General features: G+C 47.4%; 1 protein-coding gene across 4 annotated transcripts in view; it reads left to right on the top strand.

The window, feature by feature from the left end:
• PTK2B (protein tyrosine kinase 2 beta) overlaps positions 1-21009 on the top strand; it is a 123027-nt gene that overhangs the window by 57300 nt on the left and 44718 nt on the right. For all 4 annotated transcript variants that reach the window (XM_059176410.1, XM_059176405.1, XM_059176412.1 and 1 more), the window contains one exon: positions 8412-8652. In XM_059176410.1, coding sequence (XP_059032393.1) covers positions 8449-8652 — 204 coding nt within the window. In that variant the 5' untranslated portion in view covers positions 8412-8448. The remainder of the gene's footprint in view (positions 1-8411; positions 8653-21009) is intronic.

The raw sequence follows: 21009 nt of genomic DNA on the forward strand, positions 1-21009 counted from the left end.
AAAGGCATGTGTTCCCCATTTCGTTGGTGTGGAAACGGCAAGAGGAAGTGAGTCAGAGACAGAGTGGAAATAAAGCGCGTGTCTCGTGACATGCCGGCTTCTGCTAGATCCAAAGGGCTTATATTGTGGCTGTCTCGCGTGAGGCTTCCTTCCATGCTTCTGTGATATTCTCAGGACAGATGATGGCCCTGTGTCTGTGTGTGTCCAGAGTGGGAGATAGGGCTGAGCTTTCCCGGTGGGCAGGCGGGTGGAGGAAGGTGGGTGTGGGCCCAAAGGTGGCATCAGAGAAGCGGGGACGGAAGGAGCCAATCCCGGACTCACTGGGCCGGTCTAATGTTTGGCAAGTAGGGACTGGTAGGGAGTTCCTGGTTCTTTCTTCTGCCAAGTCACAGGCACTTAAAAAATACATGTGCCAGGGAGTTTACAGAAGTAATCTCTGATTCTCCAGAAAAATCTGCAGGCTAGATAATGTTAGCCCCAGTCTCCTGAGAGAGGAACCTGAAGCTTAGCACGGTGAACTTGTCCAGGTCACACGAACAGTCAGCGGCCGAGGCTTGAAGGCCACCACGTTGCCTGACCCTGAAGCGCACGGTGGGGAAGGCCCCAGACTTACGTGACAGGGCAGCCCGAGGACACGGTTTGAAACCTGGGTTTGATGAGTCAGGTGACTGACCTCGTCACTCAGGTGAGCGCACCTTCTCCCTGACAGTGCCACCTCTCTGAGTAATGGTCCCTCCCCAGGCTCCCTCAGATCATGGGTGGAACTTTCAGCCCTCGAGACAGTGTGTTTTATGCCCAGGATGCCCACCTCCGCTTCCACATCTGACTCTCCCAGAGGCCCAGCTTCAAGGTCATTTGCCAAAGACAGTCATTGTCGCTTGATAAACAAATGAGTGCTGGAAAACCAACCAAGGTCGAAAGACATAATGTTAGAGTAAAAGCCTGCCCTTCAAAAAGAATACATTGAGCTTAATGACAAATTCCCTGTAGCGTCTGTATTTTTCCCATTTTGCCGCAGTCACTGGAAAATATCAGACGCCATCATCCACATACCAGCCGCTGTTGGGGAGCTCTGACCCGCCTGGCCCGATGTCTCTAGGCCTCAGAGCCGGTTGATGGCAGAACTCGGCACGAGCCCCTAAGCATGGTGGCAGGACACATCACCAGCCACCTTGTCTTTGGCAATTGCTTACGCAAATTCCTGACACAAAGGATGTGTTCCGTTAAGACATAACATTACCCGACATTGTCTTCAAGTGCAAGATTGTACTTTTCTGTGATGTCGACGCCCGTGACCCTGTAATCTTCCTCTGCCGGGAACCCAGCCCTAGGCCCAGTGGTAACCCAGAGGATCCGAATGGGCCTTAATTCTGTTTTAGGGCCCCCTCCTTTCAGCAGGTGAACATCTTGCCATTCAGGAAGAGTGTCATTTATTTTCTTCCTGAAGACCTCAGGGACTCCGAGATTGTACAACCTCCCTTATTACCCTTTCCAGGTTTTGGCTGAGACATTCTTATAGCCAATCAAAACTCTTCCTGTTTTAATTTAAGCCCATTTCCTTGTGTTTGTTGTTCTTTGATTTGGACTTGGGCAGACCTGGATTGGGAAGCAAGCTGGAGCCCACGATGGCTCAGGGCCAGGATTTCCACTGGCGCTGTGAGACCTTCTCTCCTCTGACACTGTTCGAAGGGGCTGGTGCATGCTGGGATGTAGGGAGGGATCCCTGGGCTAGGAGTCATGGTCTTGACTGGAAAAAGGGGCAGTACACTTGACTCACAGGTTGAGAGTCAAAAGATTTAGGGATCATCAAAATACAGAGACAAGCCAGTGATGAGAAAATCAAGTCATCCAGCAAAATATGGAGAAACAGACAAGTTCTGTTGTCAGAAAGAGGAGCTAGAGGCAGCAGATTGTTCCCCTATCCGCCTGTCTCTGTGTTCAGTGATGGGTGTTGGCAGTTTGAAATCAGCCATAGTGGGAACATTTACACCACAGAAATTGGCAAATGCTGCAAATCCGACCTTCCCCTGCCCCACCCCCTCCTCCAGAGGGCCACTGGCAGGGGGCACAAGATATGGGGACTATAGATGGTCAGACAAGATTTTGGAAAATAAGCAAGTGCTAACCATGATGATAAAGCCTTTTGTTGGTGTTCAGCTTTATTGCTTACAATGAATTTTCACTTGCATTTTTGCCCTTCATCCTCACAAACCTTCTATAAGGAAAACAGGGCAAGTATCATTACCCCTATTTTATAGGTGAGGCAGATGAGGCCAACAGAGGTTAAGTAACTGGCCCAAGGTTTTAGAGCTAGTCAGAAAATGAGCTGGCAGAGGGACAGTGAGAGAAGCCTGTGAGTGAGGTCAAGGGCTGTGTACTCCTTACATCACACCTTTCAGTTACTCTGCTCCAGAGAGTTGGGGGGAGGGGAATCCCTTGGCAGTCCATGGCAGACCAGTGCTGACAGGTGGGAGTTTGGGAGTGCCCTTGAGGAAGTTGCTATGTATCCAACAGCCTACCTTTCTGGGCCCTTGTCTTTGGTGGGCCCTCATCTTTTAATCAAACACATGAATCCCTCCCCACCAGCACCCTCCCTCCCATGACCAAGTCTTAGCATGGAGAGAGTCACACTCCCTAAACCAGAAGATCTTAGGATTCTTCACAGACTGGGGACAGTCAATGCCAAGTTGACATTTTCCTCCTTCCGCAGAGTCTATGTCAGTAGTATCAAGAGATACCACCTTCTTTGAAGGCAGATGGGAAAGTGGGAAAAACTTGGCACTTGGATTCAGATCTGCTCTGGGATCCAAGCTGACTACTCGACAAGCAGGAATCCTTGACCAGATGGCTTAAACCTTGTTTTCTCATCTGTATAATGGGCATACTCATCCCTGCCCATCTCCAAGGATGGTGGTACAAAGCACTTAGGTTTTTGGAATAAATAGCCAGAGGTTACTGCTGCAAAGGATTAAAGACAGATCTACAGGTCTTACCTCAGGCTGAAGGTGGAAGTCTAGCTGGGGTGCCTGGGTGGTGCAGTTCATTAAGCAACCAACAATTGGCTTTGACTCATGTTGTCATCTCAGGGTCATGAGATCGAGCCTTCTGTTGGGCTCCACACTCAGCATGGAACCTGCTTAAGAGTCTCTCTCTCTTTCTGCTCTCCCCACCCCCACCCCCACACATGCACTTTTTCTCTCTCTCTCTAAAGGAAATAAATAAATCTTTAAAAAAGAAAAAAAAAAAAAGTGCGCCTGGGTGGCTCAATGGGTTAAGCCGCTGCCTTCGGCTCAGGTCATGATCTCAGGGTCCTGGGATCGAGTCCCGCATTGGGCTCTCTGCTCAGCGGGGAAGCCTGCTTCCCTCTCTCTCTCTCTCTCTGCCTGCCTCTCCGTCTACTTGTGATTTCTCTCTGTCAAATAAATAAATAAATAAAATCTTAAAAAAAAATAAAAAATAAAAAAAGAAAAAAGAAAAAAAAGTAGATCCTGAGTGAGCAAAATGGTTTTGCAAAAATATTTCAACTGGAGTTGGTCATGTTGACCACTAGGAATAATGGTCCCCGAACCAAGGGCCTAGAAAAACTGATGAAGATAAGAAACCAGCGTCTGCCAGGCATGTTGACAATGGCCAATGCATCAGTTTGGCTGGGCTGTTCTCTACCTGACGTAGATTATGAATGCTTTATTTGCCCAGGGTAGAGGTGGGTGCTGGCTCCTGAGTTCCTGAGTGGGCTGGAGAGGGGATCGATGATCCCACTGTGGTTTCTCATTACATTTTTTTCTTTTTTTTTTTAATTATTATTTTTTATTATGTTATTTTTTTTTCTTAATAGACTTTATTTTTTGGCTCAGTGTTCTGTTCACAGCAAAATCCAGAGGAAAGTCTGGAGCTTTCCCATATACTCCCACCCGCCCACATGCATGCCCCCCCACACTGGGACACCTCCCCCCATCAGAGTGGTATATTTACTATGAACCTACATTTCACATCGCTATCACCCAGAATCCATAGTTAACGTTAGTGTTCAGTCTTGATGTTATACCCTCCATGAATTTGGACAAATGTGTAATGACAGGTATCCATCAGTATAATATTATATAGGGAGCAATTACAGTGCCCTAAAAGTCCTCTGTGCTCTGCCTATTTGTCACTTCTTCCCCCCCCCCCCCCCCCCCAGTGCTTGGAAACCACTGATATTTCTACCGTCTCTGTAGTTTTTCCGGAATGTCATGTAGTTGGAACCATATCGTGTGTTGCCTTTTCAGATTGGCTTCTTTCAGTTAGATGCATTTAAGTTTCCTCCCCGTCTTTTCGTGGCTTGATAGAGCATATCTTTTTAGCACTGAATAATATTCTGTCGTCTGGATGTACCACAGATTATTTACCCATTCACCTACTGAAGGACATCTTGGTTGCTTCTAAGTTTTGGTGTTATGAATAAAGCTGCTATAAACATCCATGTGTAGGTTTTTGTGTGGACATAAGTTTTCAGCTCCTTTGGGTAAATACGAAGGAGCACTATTGCTGGATCGTATGGTAAGAATATGTCTCGTTTTGTAAGAAACCGTCCAACTGTCTTCCAAAGTTTGCACCAACAATGAACGAGAGTTCCTCTCGCTCCGTGTCCTCATCACGTGCTTACATCCTCTTGGCTGCTCAAATCTGAAAGCGCCACGTTTCGTGGTGCCACCAGCTGAAGCTGCTGAAAGTACCATGGGGACCTAATTCCTTTCCCCCTGCCAGACTTGGCCCTGGTCTCTGTCCCCAGCAAAGATTTTTAACTCACCTGCTCTATCTCTGTCCCTTGCTCTGCCTGCCAGAAAGGGCTTACCTGCTTCACTCCTAACTTCAGCCAATGGCACACAGAATTTGGGCAGATGAGGGCTCTTGGGTTGCCCCAGATCTTTTAACTTTTATTGACATGTCATTTCTACTTAACTCTTCTCTTTCAAACTCTTCCCCAGTGTGTGTGGGGCGTCCCGTGTGTGCTCACCTTCGGATGAGAACGCAGTCTGGGTGGGCAGCATTTCACCCCATCCCCTTCATCATGGATGCCCAGAAGCCATGTGATGTAACCTATAGATGTGGGCATAGCTCTTCTTCCCAGCTCTGAGTCCACATCCCCGCTGGTCAGCATGACAACACCGATTGTGCCCCTGGTTTCTACATGCCTTTGGAATGATGGGCCCTGTGACTTCCATCTGATATATGGGGACAGATGTCATGTGCTACTCCATTTCCTTCCTACCCCAACACCTGTTTATAAAACTGTTTCATGAATCCCCTGCCTGAAAACTAGTTTATACCAACATATCCCCAGGGGTCATGGACCCTTGGCTCAATAGACACAGCAATTCCTAAATCTGGGACCAATTTATGTGTATGACTGGTGCAATGCCCACACACACACACGAGTGTGTGTGTGTGTGTGTGTGTGTGTGTGCATGCATGCCTATCTCTACACCGGAGTGTATACTATTTAGGAGTAAGACACCCTACCCTCATCTTCATTCATATCCTATAGCAGATCTGTCATTGTCCCATCCATTACCCTTGGGGCCTTAACATTCCAATATTCTCCTGCTTATTTCTACCTACCAGAATCATCATCTTTGTGCCTGAGGACTTTCCCTGGCTCCTGAGTCCAGTCTGCCTTTGTGCGTAGTGCTGGGAATGGTGGCTGTAAGAGGGGCTGTGTAAATACCCTGGCACGCAGCACATCCTGATTCCCAGAGTTCCCAGCAGGATGGCCCTATAGCTGCCCAAGCAATAAGTCTATTGATACCCCTCCTTAGGCTGTCTTCCCTTCCCCATCACACATCTCCCCCTCCCTCGCTGGGCTTCCTGGGCTTGCTTCTCAAGCTCTTTCCTCTAGACTCCTTTTTGAAGGTGTGGGGAAACTGAGGTAAGCGCTCAGCACATAGCAGAGTATTGGCGCACGGGACATGTTCAGGTGATATTTATGGGAAAATGGCATGGATGCTTCTAGAATATACATATTAGCCTCTAAACTAAAGCAAGCTAGATATTCTTTTCTCCATCTGTCTTGTCCCAAATTCTGGACTCAGACTGGTGCTGTGCCCCTTGTCTGCCTGCCCCTGATGGAAGGGGCTTGCTCCTTCCCTGGCCCTCACAGCATTTCCTTCTTGCCCTCTTAATACATACTGCTTCTAGAAAAGGAACAGCTCCTTTAGGCCAATGACTGTCTCCATCTTCCCTTCTAGTGTCCAGCACAGTGTGAATGGGTAAACGTAACTTTGGTTCCACTTCTAAAATATTTGCCTCTATAATAGCCAGTTCCATCCTTTTTGCTCCCAACTCCTGGTCTAACAGTGGCCCCTAGAATCTGAGCCTCTTGTTAGAAAGGAGATCATTTACAAATAATCCAATCAAGAAATGGGCAGAGGACATGAACAGACATTTCTGCAAAGAAGACATCCAGATGACCAACAGACACATGAAAAAGTGCTCCATATCACTCGGCATCAGGGAAATGCAAATCAAAACCACAATGAGATATCACCTCACACCAGTCAGAATGGCTAAAATAAACAAGTCAGGAAATGACAGATGCTGGCGAGGATGCGGAGAAAGGGGAACCCTCCTACACTGTTGGTGGGAATGCAAGCTGGTGCAGCCACTCTGGAAAACAGCATGGAGGTTCCTCAAAATGTTGAAAATAGAACTGCCCTATGACCCAGCAATTGCACTATTGGGTATTTACCCTAAAGATACAAACGTAGTGATCCAAAGGGGCACGTGTACTCGAATGTTTATAGCAGCAATGTCCACAATAGCCAAACTATGGAAAGAACCTAGATGTCCATCAACAGATGAATGGATCAAGAAGATGTGGTATATATACACAATGGAATACTATGCAGCCATCAAAAGAAATGAAATCTTGCCATTTGCGACAACATGGATGGAACTAGAGCGTATCATGCTTAGCGAAATAAGTCAAGCAGAGAAAGACAACTATCATATGATCTCCCTGATATGAGGAAGTGGTGATGCAACATGGGGGCTTAAGTGGGTACGAGAAGAATCAATGAAACAAGATGGGATTGGGAGGGAGACAAACCATAAGTGACTCTTAATCTCACAAAACAAACTGAGGGTTGCTGGGGGGAGGGGGTATGGGAGAAGGAGGTGGGATTATGGACATTGGGGAGGGTATGTGCTTTGGTGAGTGCTGTGAAGTGTGTAAACCTGGTGATTCACAGACCTGTACCCCTGGGGATAAAAATATATGTTTATAAAAAAAAAAAAAGAAGAAGAAAGGAGATCATTTTCCTGTAAGAATGGACTCAGAATGAGAGATAAGGTTAGCCTAGAAAGGTGGCCCCCAGGCCATGGCTGTATGTTAGAAAAATCCTTGGAAACTTAAAAATACCAATACCAAGCCTCCCCATAGGCCAAGTCAGAGGCCATCTCTTGGCACAGGGCCTAGATTTATGCTTTCTTAAAAGCTTCCCAGGGGGTTCTAGTGGAGCCAAGGTTGACACCACAAGTCATCAGATAAAACTTCCTGCTGTTTCCTTGGGGTGCTCCTGCTTCAGACCAGTGGGAAGTAAATGGGGTTGTGTTGGATCAAGAAGACGGGACCCAATTTGTGGAGACTCAAGGAGAACTGAAGTCTCCTGGGATTCTTAGAGTCTATGTGAGTGTCGATCAAACTGTCATCCAAACTGGGCTGGGTGTTCTAGGGGCCCAGCCCAGCCCTCTCCCACCTGGCAGAAAGACCTCCCAACTGGGCTGTGAGAGTGCTGTTCTTCTCGAATTCTCCTGTGCACCATGAACAATGTGCCATATGATGAGTTCCTGTGTGACTGAGGCCTCCTACCCAAAAGTTAGGGCTGGCAGCGGCAGGTGGGGGCAGACAAAACCATCAGCTGATGGACTGGCCCCCCACCTGGGCCCTTTCCTGCCTTGTCTGTTCCAGCTCCCTCCAGGCCACCCATTCTCCCCTTCTGCTTCTTCCCTTGTCCCTGTTTCTCTCCTGCTATTTTCTAGTGTCTAACTCTTCACTTTTTCTGCTCAGCTGTGCCTTGGAACCATGCTGCGGCCGCCCCCTCTCACAGCTGCCTTTGCAAAGTGTGGGCCTCTTGCCTCGGAGCCCAGTGTGGGAGGAGAAATGTGATGGAGAGAGGGGGCTTCTAGAAGAGAAAGCTCACAGCCTGGGAGCTCGAGGGCCGGGTTTCAGACCCGGATGTTTATACGAACTGCTCCTTTGTGTTTCTGCTTCTCCCAGTCCATAAAGCTGGATGCCTTGAAGGGGAGTTTTTGAGAATGGGGGGATATGTGGTTTGCTAGGTCCTGGAGCTCAGTGGGAGCCGTCCCTGGGGCACGAGGCATGTGGGCCTCCTCGGACTCATTTCTGGGCTATCTCTCTGCTGTCTCCACAGGACTGCGATGTGCCGGTCCTAGCTGCCGCCCGAGAGGATGTCTGGGGTGTCCGAGCCCCTGAGCCGAGTGAAGGTGGGCACGTTACGTCGGCCTGAAGGCCCCCCAGAGCCCATGGTGGTGGTGCCGGTAGATGTGGAAAAGGAAGACGTGCGGATCCTCAAGGTCTGCTTCTACAGCAACAGCTTCAACCCTGGGAAGAACTTTAAACTGGTTAAATGCACTGTGCAGACAGAGATCCAGGTGAGTGTGGCAGGCAGGACCTGCTCTCTTCATGTGTTTGTCTCTCCCTCTCCTTCCTGGGCAGCTGAGCAGCCCTCCTTCAGCCCACCAGGTTCTCCTGTAGCCCCTCCCTGGGCTGGGGACTCCTGGGAAGGTGTTCTCAGCCTGCTGGGCCAGGCCTCCTCTCCAGGGCTCTGCAACCAACCTCCTAGAGGGTGGGGGGAGGGACAGATTTTAGGGGCTTCATGTGAACCCCAGATCATTTGCTTTGTCTTGGATTCAATTCATTTCATCTCATTAAAGATTTATGGCCTTTGGAGCTCCATGAGGGATGAAAGAGCCTTCACCCTCAAGGAGTATATGCTCTGATAGAATTGGGATTCGAGATAAATACAAGTCATTGCATGGAAAACAGCGCAAAAAATGCTGTAAGACATGTGCTTGGTACTTAGAGAAAGGAGGTGGGAAGATGATAATGAACTAGAGATGCCCTAGACCAGGTGGATGGTCGCCAAGTCCTTTATGAGGCAATACTTCCATTGCCTTTTTCTCGTCCAAGACTATGGAATCTGTTTTGTAGGTTTGGGTGGTCAGTATCATCCCAGCACCCAGACACCAGGAAGCCAGTTCACTTTAAGCAGTTGTGTAAGAGCTTGCCATTAAAAGCAGAGTTACAATACACTGATTATTTTTATTATTATTTATTTGAGAGAGAGAGAGAGCATGGGTGGGAGGGAGGAACAGAGGGAGAGAGACAAGCAGACTCCCTGTAGAGCAGGGAGTCCAACATGGGGCTCAATCCCAGGACCCTGAGATCATGACCTGAGCTGAAGGCAGACGCTTAACCGACTGAGCTGCCCAGGCGCTGCTATACTGATTGATTTTAAACACTTCTTGAACAATTACTCTGTATAGCCTAGATCCATCCCTCAGCACACATTACCTCCTTGACTCCTCCCAACAGCCCCATGAGATAGATACAATGAGGATATCCTTTTCCACTGCCCAGAGTATCCCTTTCTGATGATGTCCAAGAAACCCAAACTGGATTTCAAAGGGTGGCTTTTTCATTTGGACAAAGAAGGAGGGGACTTTTGGGAAAACTCACCACATTTGAGAAAGCTGGATGAACCATTTCCAATCCCTTCATCACCGATCCTTCCCCTGTCCCAAAAGTCAGTATTCCTCAAACTGAGTGAGTGTCTCTTCTAGTTGGTGCTGGCAGCAGCCTCTCCACCTGTCCATTTGTCTCCTTAGCCGTCTTCCATCTATTAGAGTGCATGCTGGGCTTCATTCAGTACACCAGAGCAGAATGTTGTTGGTTATGTCACCGCCTTGGCCGGTCATCACAATTGATCATGGTTTGGTTACTCCCTCTGTTTCCTGTCACTGATTTGATAAGGGTCTTATTTGTGTATCTTATGGTTCCAGATGTGTAGGTAGAGTTGTGCCCTGAGGGTGAGCTCTGGACACCTTCTTCCTCCCTTCCAGGGAGGTGTTTTCATATCTTCTTAGCTCTCTTCTTCTTGAGACTGACTTCGAGTGTATCATCTTCACAGATAGCTGATGCCATCCACTGTGGGTTTTACTAGTTTCATTTTCAGAAGTTAACCTGCTTTCCAAGTTTGGTGGCACCTCCCTGACCTTTTCTGCTAAAAACCTGCGAGCATGCGCTTGGTCCAGATCAGGAGTTGTTCAACGGAATTACAGTGTGAAGGGACCCTAAAGGATAGGTCCTTTCCAAGAGGGGGGAACAGCAGGAACAAAAGAAGGGAGGCTGCTTAAATGCTGAGTAGTTCAGGTGGGGTAATATGAGTAATATTTAGAGAAGCCTCAACGTCAAGGTCAGAAGGGAACGTTGAGGGCAGATAGGAGAAGGCCTAGAAGATTAAGTTAAGAAATTTGGCCCTGGACAGGCACTTGGGAAAGACATAGTTTTTAAGCAGGAGAGAGGCTTTTCTGGAACTGATGACTTGCTCAATGCATAAGGGGGAAAAAATACAGTGGGCCTCCAGAAAAGGCAATGAGACCCAAGCTTAGGAAGAATGGCTATACTCAAGGCATTATCTGGGCATGAGAACAAAGGTGAAGAAGAACAAAAAAAGAAATGATAGCCTTCTAAGAATTTATGTCCAAGCCTTAGACTTTCCTACTTCCTATCTGTCCTGCAGGCAAACAGCCATGGCTCTAGAGTCACCTAGACCTTGAGCTGGATACTGCTCTACCCTCATTGGCTACATGACTGTAAGACCAATATTTGACCACCCTGGCTTCAGTCCCCTCACTTGGGGATTATGCCCACCCGTAGCCATGTTGTAAGGGTTAGAGGTGAGAAGCACCTAGCTGATCGTAGGAGCTGGATCATTGAAATCTATTGATTGCCTGAATGCTGGGTCATTTCCCCACTTAGGAATCTCCAAGGATTTTTCATTGCTCATAGAATAAAGTTCAAATTGTCTTCCATTAGTGTTTAACCACATATCTGTCCTATTTTCAAATAGAGCAGTAAGATGATCAGACTGGAGTTTTCAAACAGTATATAATGTTCTGCAAGATATTAAGAAGCATGTCCAGGAGAATGGGTTTTAGGGTCAAGGAGTTTGGGAAATACGTGCTTAAACAATTCCATACAGATCCTTTATGACAAGACTTCTCAGAGCCTTAAATATGCTGATATGTGTGGGGGATCACTAAGAAAGGGCTACAAAGGGGATGTTTTCAGAACTAAGCCGTTTCTTATTTGCCTAAGAAACCCTTCTTTTGAAAGGTGGACCACTAGTCCTCTGGAAAATCATTCAAGACTCTGTTTTCCCTAAACTCTGATAGCTGTACAGAAAGGGCAGGAGAGAGGAAAGGCTGGAGACAGGAGATGGATTAGGGAGCTGTGGCCATAGTGCAGGCGGGAAATGATGAGGGCCTGAACTAAGGGAGTGGCATTGGAACAAAGACAAGTCAACACATCTGAGTGCATCTAAGGAGGCAGAGTTAAGAGAATTTGATGATTAACTGGAGGTAGGGAGGGAGAGAAAGGAAGGAGACAAGAATGACTCAAGCTTTTGCTGGGGTAACTGTCTGGGTTTGGGGCCACTCACTGAGATACCAACAGAGACAGGAAGGGCGTTGTGAGATTTCAGCTTTACAAGTGTTGTGTTTGAAGTGTTTGTGAAACACCACCTTGGAGGCGCATAAGCCTGGAGCTCAGAAGGGAGGAAGGACCCAGTGAGAAGGATTTGGAGCCATTATACAATGGATACCATGTGAATGGATGGGATCACCCATAGAAGCATGAATAGAGCAAATGAAAAGGAGTTGCAGTTTGGAAACCCTGGGAAAGCATCTTCTAAAAGGATGATAGAGAAAAAGGGGCGGATGAAAGAAAAAGAAGAATTATCCAGGGAAAGATGAAAAGAACCAAGAGAATAGGCAGCGACACAACGGCAGAGGAAATTTTGAGGTAAGGGTGGTTAGTAGTGTCAGACACTCAGAAAGGTCAAGTGAGATAAGGCTAAAAATAGGTTCATTGGCTTCAGTAACAGGTGCCATGATCTTTTGCTGAACAATTTCAGTGAAAAGATGGGGGAGGGGGACAGAAGCCATTGTAAAGTTGGTTGGACAGTGGAGATGGAGAGTATAACCAACACTCCAGAGAGGTTTTGATCATAAAGGGAAGGAAAGAAGAGAAGGCAAGAGGAACAGTGTTAGCGGCAGAGGGAACAGCAAAGGAATATATAGGTAGATAACCAAGAGATGCCAAAGTTGGCTATTTAAACTAAGCTAAAAATTTTTGGTTTTATCCCATCTTTTGTGGGAAGCCAGTGACATAGTTTAAACATATGAGTGACATGAGACTGCATTTTTAAAAGATCACTTGAGCTACAGAGTGGAAAATAGTTTAGAAGAAGGCTAGAATGATTGTGGAGAGATGTTAGGTGGCTGTTGTGGTGATCCAGATAAGAGATGATGGTAACTTAGACATGAAGGTAATGATAATGATGATCTTAGCGATGATGTGTTGATGGTGATGACGGTGACAGTGATATTGATGGTGCTGGTGACAATGAGGATTTATGATGGTGGTGGTGATGGTATCAATGGTGAGGGTGGTGGTGATGGTGAGGACTGATGATGATGGTGGTGGTAATGACAATGATGATGGTGGTGGTGATGAAGGTAGTGTTGATAGTGGTTGTGATGTTTGTGATAGTATTAGTGCTGAGAGTGGTGGTGAGGGTGAGGATTGATGATAATGGTGGTGACAATGATAATGGAGATGATAGGATTGATGATGACAGTGATGGCGGTGATGGTAGTGTTGATAGTGATGATGATGGTGGTGGTGACAGTGAGGATTGATGATGATAGTGGTGATGGTATCAATGGTGAGGGTGGTGGTGATGGTGAGGATTGATGATGACGGTGGTGGTAATGATGACGATGATGGTGGTGGTGATGGTGATGATAGTGTTGGTAGTGGTGGTGATGTTTGTAATAGTATTGGTGCTGAGATTGGTGGTGAGGAGGGTGGTGGTAATGATAATGGAGATGATAGGATTGATGATGACAGTGGTGGTGGTGACGGTAGTGTTGATAGTGATAATGATGATAGTGATGATGATATTGATGGTGATGATGGTGGTGATGGTGAGGACTGATGATGATGGTGGTGATGGCATTGATGGTGATGGTGGTGATGACAGTGAGGGTTGATGATGACAGTGATGATGGTATTGATGGTGATGGTGCTGGTGACAGGGAGGATTGATGATGATGGTGGTGATGGTATCAATGGTGAGGGTGGTGGTGACAGAGAGGACTGATGATGATGATGGTGGTGGTAATGATAATGATGATGATGGTGGTGGTGGTGATGATGAATGGTGGTAGTGATAGCAGCTAGAACTTTTGAAAGCACATCACATGTACTATGTCAGTGACTTCTCAAAAGGACTCTAGGAAGCACATACTAAATTATCTCCAGCTTGTATTTAAGGAAACAAGGTGCCAAGTAGTTCATCAAATTGCTAGTACGTAGTGGAAGCTATATTCAAACCCAGTCACCCCACCTTCAGAGCCTGTTCTCCTAACCATCATGATCAATGGACAGAATGATTATAATCCAGAGAATTTGGGAGGTGTAAATGAAAGGTTTTGCTGATGGACTGGAGATGCAGGAATGAAGAGGAGGGAGGTGTCAAGAACTGGGCAGCCCTGGTCAGTCAAACAGGGTCTCACTCCCTAAGATGAAGAATATTTGAGGAAAAACCAGTTGCAGAGGGGGTAGTTCACAAGTTCAGTTTTGGACCTGTCAAGTACAGTGGAGATGCTCTAACATTTTTACTTGAAAACATGGAGTAGACTTCTTGATACACAATTCTGGAAGAGAGAACAGGGATGGAGATGGACATTTGAGTATGGTCAGCCTCTGGGTGGGGGTTGGAGCCCCAGCTATGGGTGAGATCATTAATTCAGCATCCCGAATAATGTCATGGTCCATTCCACAAATATTTGTGGAGTTCCCCATGTACCTGGCACCATGCTGGGTATGGCCTGGGGTTATCATCATACTCAAAACAGAATAAGCTTAACATTGACTCACACTAATGAATGAACCTTTACAAGAGGCAAGTGCTCTGACAGGAAGAAGGAGGGCCTGGGAGAGCATAAAATACAGAACAGTTTGGTCTAGACGTCCAGGAACAGCCTTGCTCTTCAAGGCCCGTTTGTGGACTCTGTTTCCAGCTGCATACAGGTCCAGACCCAGCTTTCCTGCCTGAGACTCTTGGGCCCCTCTACCCTCTGCTCCGACTCCTTCCTGCACCCTCCTTCCCTAGCGGGTCTTTGTGCTTTGAAGGGTTTTTCTACTTCCAGCTCCTTCTTCTTACACCAGCCTCCCTGTGCTCAGCTAGCCAAGCACTTGTCCTTCTATAAGAACACGTCTGAAACGCCGACACCCCCCACTTAGCTGTGTCTGATTCAGGAGAAGCAACGGAGAATCACTCTGGCACAGTCCAGAGATGGTAACACCCCTCCCAAACGGAGTTACTGCATGGGCACTTGCTGATTTCATGTTTTCCTTCTTATTCTCAACGGCTTTCTCTGAGACTGTAATTGCCTTGTGATGTGTTCTCCAGGCTGTTAAAAGCCCTGTAAAGAACACTGGCCCTTGGGCCGAGGATCCCACAGAAATCAGGCAGATGTTGAAGGGAACTGAGCAAGTGCTGGATGAGAAATGTATTTTGCTCTTCTTGATTTTCCATTTCCCTTTTGTTTGATATTCATAGGAAATTGTGTTTGTTTGGGAGCTCTGAATCTCTGTTGCAAGTGGAGGCTTATATCATTATATCCTTCTCTAACATGCTAATTTGCTTGTCTGGGAAAGAGGTTAAGATAACACTTCGTAAACAACTTAGCAGAGTGCCACCCAGACGTGCCCACACAGGGCGTCTCTCTTTGACTCTTAATAGCTTCTCCTTCATTCCCATTCTCCCTCTCCCTCTCCCTCTCTCTCTCTCTTCTCTGCTCTCCCCTTCCCTTCCCCATTCTCCTCCCCCCCCCCTCATTCTTTTCTGTGTAGGTTGACCTTACATGCTGATTTGTCAGATAGTCCTGGTTTACACACCCTGTCCAGAGATGATTAAGGACCGTTCCCCTGCCAATCTTAAGAGCATCATGATTCAGAGGATAAATTACATGGTCACCTACTTATAGGTGCCATATTCCCTCCTCTCTTTGCCCGACATCCTGACTTGCTGGCTCATGGTGTTTTTCTCTCTCTGGCTGATGTCAGCTGACCCATTCTGTTCATGGGCTATCTACTCATCCTGGGATTTCTGTGTCTCACACAAGAGGGCCTCAAGCAGAGAATTGGGCACTAGTCTGTGATGGGGTGTGTTTAAGAGTGTTGGGGGGAAGAGAACCCCACATCCAAAACCCTCTTCCTCAGCTGGACTTCATCCTGCTGAAAAGCCATGTTCAAGTTTCATCCTTGTTCTGTCCTGAAATGTCCCTCTACTCAGAATTCACATTGACATCCCCAGGAAGGAGAGAGCCTGAGGCAACCTTTGCCCTGCCCTTTGCACCTGGTCCGGCTGAGTCTTGTCTCTTCAAAGCAAGGCTTCCGGGCTGTTGAGTCAGCCGGTGGTGCTTCTTGCCTGGTGTGTGAGCAAGGCAGAATCCAACCCCAAGTGCAGCCTGCTCTGCACACACTTGTACTCACTGACCTCTGCTAGAAATCCAGGACTCATTTTTTTTTAAGATTTTATTTATTTGAGAGGGAGAGAATGTGTGTGTACATAAGCAGGGGGAGGAGGGGCAGAGGCAGAGAGAGAAGCAGGCTCCCCACTGAGCAGCGAACCCCCTGTGGGGCTTGATCCCAGGACCCTAGGATCATGCCCTGAGCAGATGCTTAACCAACTGAGCCACCCAGGCACCCCAACAGCGGTCATCGTATATATGATACATTCAAGAATATTCCCAGAAAGGCACATTTCAGATATTGAGACCCATTGTCCCCGCTGACACTTGTTAGTTTCAAGTTTAAACCCATCCTTTAACCAGACACGCAGTGTTGTGGACTGAATGTTTGGGCTCCGCTGCCCTCCACACATCCATATGTGGAAGCCCTTACCTCCAGCAGGGTGATATTAGGAGATGAGGCCCTGGGGAGGTGATTAGGTTCAGATGAAGTCAGGAAGGTGGGGCTCCAGGATGAGATCAAGAACTGGAAGAGGGCAGAGCTCTGCCCACCATGTGAGGATTCTGCCCTCCGTCTTCGAACCAGGAAGAGAGCTCTCACCAAGAACCAAATCTGCTCACACCTTGATCTTGGACTTCCAGCCCCTGGAACTGTGAGACCTAAATGTCTGTGGTCTACAGCACTCGGTGACATCAGCCCACAATGACTACCACACGGAGCCAGCCGCTCCATGCAGCCGAAAGCTCATGGTCTCGGTTCTTCGTTTCCAGAACAATCCCTGCTGCCCTCCTTCAGATGTCTCTAGAGGCAAGACCACAAAGTTGACATGAGAGAGGAAGGGAAGGCATGATTACCTGTCCTGGGAAGTTGCCATTTCTCAAAGAAAGGTTGCCCTAAGAAGAAGGAATGAAGCCATGCAAGGCGAGCCTGTCACGTGTGAGGACTGTCCCTGAAAACCTGAGGGGAAGGAGTTCAGCTGGGAGACCACAGATGCTTCCCACAGAGCCACTCATGGTGCTATAAGAAAGAAGGCAGGGGACACCTGAGTGGCTCAGATGGTTAAGCCTCTGCCTTTGGTTCAGGTCTTGATCCCAGGGTCCTAGGATCAAGTCCCATATCGGGCTCCCTGCTCGACAGGGAGCCTGCTACTTGCTCTCCCTCCACTACTCCCCCTGCTTGTGCTCTTTCTCTCTCTGTCAAATAAAAAAATAAAATCTTAAAAAAAAAAAAAAAGAAGAAGAAGAAGAAAGAACAAATTTGCCTCTTTTATAAAAAAAAAAAAAAAAAGGAAGAAAGAAGGCAGTTGGACAAGCCCCCCCCCTCTGTGCACCCCCTCCCCATTTCCTGTGCAGCAGGCCTACCGGCGGCCCGCCCCCCCACCCACAGATGCCTGCAGAAGTGAGCGCCGGGCCAACACACGGAGTTCTCAGCCTCTCTGTATTTATCCGCAGGCCTACATTCATTATATCGACAAATTAGCAGGCAGGTGCCTGTGCTTACGTTTCTATTTTTAATCTGCAGTTGTGCTGCTGAATGTCCCTGTTAGAGAGAGGCTTTTATCGCATCAGAATGAACGCTCTCAGAGTGATAAGTAATGCTAACTTTCGTTATTTTGTTCTTCAGTCCCTCTTTTAAAATTATCCCTTAGGTGTATTGAGAACTTGGGACTTGTAGAGCTATTGTATTTGTTCCCAAGGGCCTAGGCAACAGATCACCGCAAACTCTGGGGGGCTTTAAACAACAGAAATGTATTCTCTCTCTGGAGGCAGGAAGGCCCATATCAAAGGGTTGGTGGGACTCGAAGGCAGACCCTTCCCTCGCCTATTGGAGATTCTGGGGCTCCAGGCTTCCTTGGCTTGGGGCTAGAGCACTCCAGTGCCTGCTCTGGCCTTTATCCTTCTGCTCTCCTCTCTGTGTGCTTCTCAACTGTGTGCCTTTTAGAAGGACACCTGTCATTGAATTTAGGAGCCACCCAGAGAGTCTAGAATGGTCTCCTCTTGAGATCCTTAACTTAAGTACCTCTGCAAAGCCCCTCTTTTCCAAATGAGGTTCCATTCCCAGGTTCTGGGGAGCAGAGCAGGGACATATCTTTTGGGGGGTCATCATTCAACCTTATGCATCAGGTAGGATCATAATGTCTGTCACTGGTACCTCTGACCCATGTGTACAGTACGTTGTTGACTGAGAGCACTTAGCACGCATATGCACACCCATGCAGAAGCAAGGCTAGTTGTCAGGAAATGACACAGAACATGGACTGATGCCACCTGTCCCCACTGCTGTCCGGGGTCCTCAATCTCTGGGCACCCTGTGGCCAGCCTGTGCCCTGGTGGGATATTTCCTGTGACACTGTCAGGCTATGTGACACCACAGGCTGGTCTGTCCCTCCCCCAGATCTCACCCAGTCACATAACTTGAAATTGGGGACCAACTTTGTAGCACTAGCTCCATGACCTCCTCCTGTGCCTCCAGCACAGTATCCACCTGGCTCCTTGCTGTCTCCCCAGACAGCTGACTCCCGTGTGGAGGCTCACACTCATAATCTCCTCCTCAAACTCTGCTTCCCTTCCTGTCATTCCCAGCCCCTGTAACTGCTACTCTGTTCTCTTAGTTGACCGTGTCTCGGGCTGTAGATCTCAGAGTCATTCTTGAATTCTTTCTTTGTCTCACCCTCTGTATTTAGTCCATCAGGAAGTCCTGTCAACCCTGCTATCAAAACACATCCGGCTCCGACCACTTCCTTCCCAACACCTGTCACCTGGAGTGACACACTTGGCTCCTGTCTGCTTCTGCCCGTAGCCCGTTGTGGTCCATTCTGCCAAGAGTGACAGCGGGGAGTCTTTAAAACATCGCTCAGCTAGAGAGATATATTTGAGATCTAAGTTAGACCATCTTCACTGCTCTCCTTAATTTTTTTCCCACCGCTCTCCTTTAAAGATTTGTTTCTTTTTGAGAGAGAGAGAGAGTGAAAGCATGTGTGGGGGGAGGGGAGACCAGAGCAGGAGGGAGAGAATGTCAAGCAGATTCCCTGCTGAGTGCAGAGCCTGATGGGGGAATCGATCTTATAACCCGGAAATCATGACCGGAGTCAAAATCATGAGTCCGGTGCTTAACCAACTGAGCCACCGGGTCCCCCCACCGCTCTCCCTTAAACTGTCCAGTCCCTGGGCTCTCCAACTTTACCTTCTCGCTCATAGTAGAATCCATAGTCTTACATCAGCCTACAACAGATGTTGGCAGGTGACGACCTGCAGGCCAAATAGGGCCCACCACCCATTTTTGTAAATAAAGTATTATCGGGACACAGCCACACTCACTTGTTTACATAGTGTCTACAGCTTTTGAGCTACAACAGCAGAGTTGAGAAGGTGCGATAGAGACCACGTAGCCCTCAAGCCTAAAATATTTACAACCTGGACTTGAACAGAAAAGGTTTGCCAAGACCTGGCCTCGCTCTCTCAGGCCTTTCCTCCTGTCACTTTCTTCGGGCCTCTTCACCCCAGCCTCCTCGCCTCTTCACAGTTCCTCAAATGCAAAGCACTCTGGGGCTGCACACCTTAGGGAGGCTCCATGTGGTATGGTTTCTCGGGCCACCCCTCTCTCTCTCTTATTTCCTTTGGGGATCATTCAAATGCTCTTTATCAAAGAGGGCTTTGCTGGCCATCCCCAGGTAAAATAGCAGCCCCCTCTCATTCTGGTGCCTGTATCTGCTGTCTGTCTTCTTAGCACTTAGTAGAATCTGAGATATTATTATATGTACTTTTTGTTTAACACTGCCCCCCCAGTAGAAAATAAGCTCCAGGAGAGGGGGACTTGCTTTTGTTTCCCCAAATAGAATTAATTAATGTGTAGTTGTTTAACAATGGATGGATGGATGTGTGGATGGATGGATGATGGATTCCAGTTATAAAGCCAACAGAGATTTACTGGCTAGAATTCCACATCTCACTTCCAAATTCCAGCAGAGGAGAGAGAGTTTCTCATTGATCTGGTATCTACAGGGGGTAATGTCTTTGGTCTGTGGCAGTAAATGCCCAAGAGGTCCTGTAAATAGGGCTGGAAGTCTGGTTTATATAACCACTACCACGATCTTCCTACGTGAGAGATGATCTGAGTCACAAGGGAGTTTTTAAGTACCAGTTTTCCAAATCCCATCCCAAATTCACTGAATTAGAATCTTGGGGTACTGGGACTGGCCACAGCCTCAGAGGACCTCTGCCAGCAGAATACCCATCTTGCTCTCATTCCCTAAAGGAGGATTATCAAAATCACTTGGATGGTGGTGAGCCCCAGGGTATGAGGTCATGTTACAGGGTTTGAGAATTCATGAGATACTCAGCGTGTTGAAGGGTCTATGAAAGAGTGACAGGAGACAGCTGGGTGGGGCAAAAGAGAAGAGAAAGCCGGTGAGTGCGCATCAGGTGGCTGGAGGTGGCCCCAAAGCACCCATTTCCTCTATCCACACTTGACAGGCTATATAGTAACTGCCTCTTGTCCATCCCTAAGGAAAGGTAGCCTCTTGAAGAGCAGGGACTATGCCTTATTCACCATTTTATCCCCAGTGCCTAAACAGAGCCTAATACAAAGTAATTGTTTGTGGAATGAATGAAGGAAGGAACGAATGAACTAATGCCTAGAGAGTACTCAGATGAGATCCATAATCTTCCAGATCACTTGACATAGAGACCAAGTAGGAAGTAGACTAGAAGGAAGATTGGCATTCGTAAATAGTAATGTGTAGGAGGGGTAATAGAATTTCAGCTGGCTTCCCTGTATCATCTTGGGCAAGTCTCTTGACCTCTCTATGTCTCACTTTCTTCATTTATACACAAAATAAGTGATCTCTAAATTGCCTACGGCTGCAGAGTTCCAGCGTAAGATTTATAAGCTTAATCATCATTTCAACGTTTGAGTGTCTATATAATTGGACATTATATTTTTGTGGCTACATCAGTGAGGTCTGCTTTCTAGGATCTAGAAGCCAAAATACCTATTCAAATTCATTTTCATCAAGCCCTGAGTGAATTTTGGTCATTCTTCTTCAGTCTGGCTCTGTGGCATTTACTGTCTAGCCAGCATTTTAATTTTAGAGTTTTATATTTTACAAGAGTTTATACATAGGGCATGAGGTCTCCACTTGGTAATGCATGTGCCAAGCACATAGGTATACACTGCGGCATTTG

The sequence above is a fragment of the Mustela lutreola genome, chromosome 1, assembly GCF_030435805.1.
Source record: "Mustela lutreola isolate mMusLut2 chromosome 1, mMusLut2.pri, whole genome shotgun sequence".
NCBI classification, from domain to species: Eukaryota; Metazoa; Chordata; class Mammalia; order Carnivora; family Mustelidae; genus Mustela; species Mustela lutreola.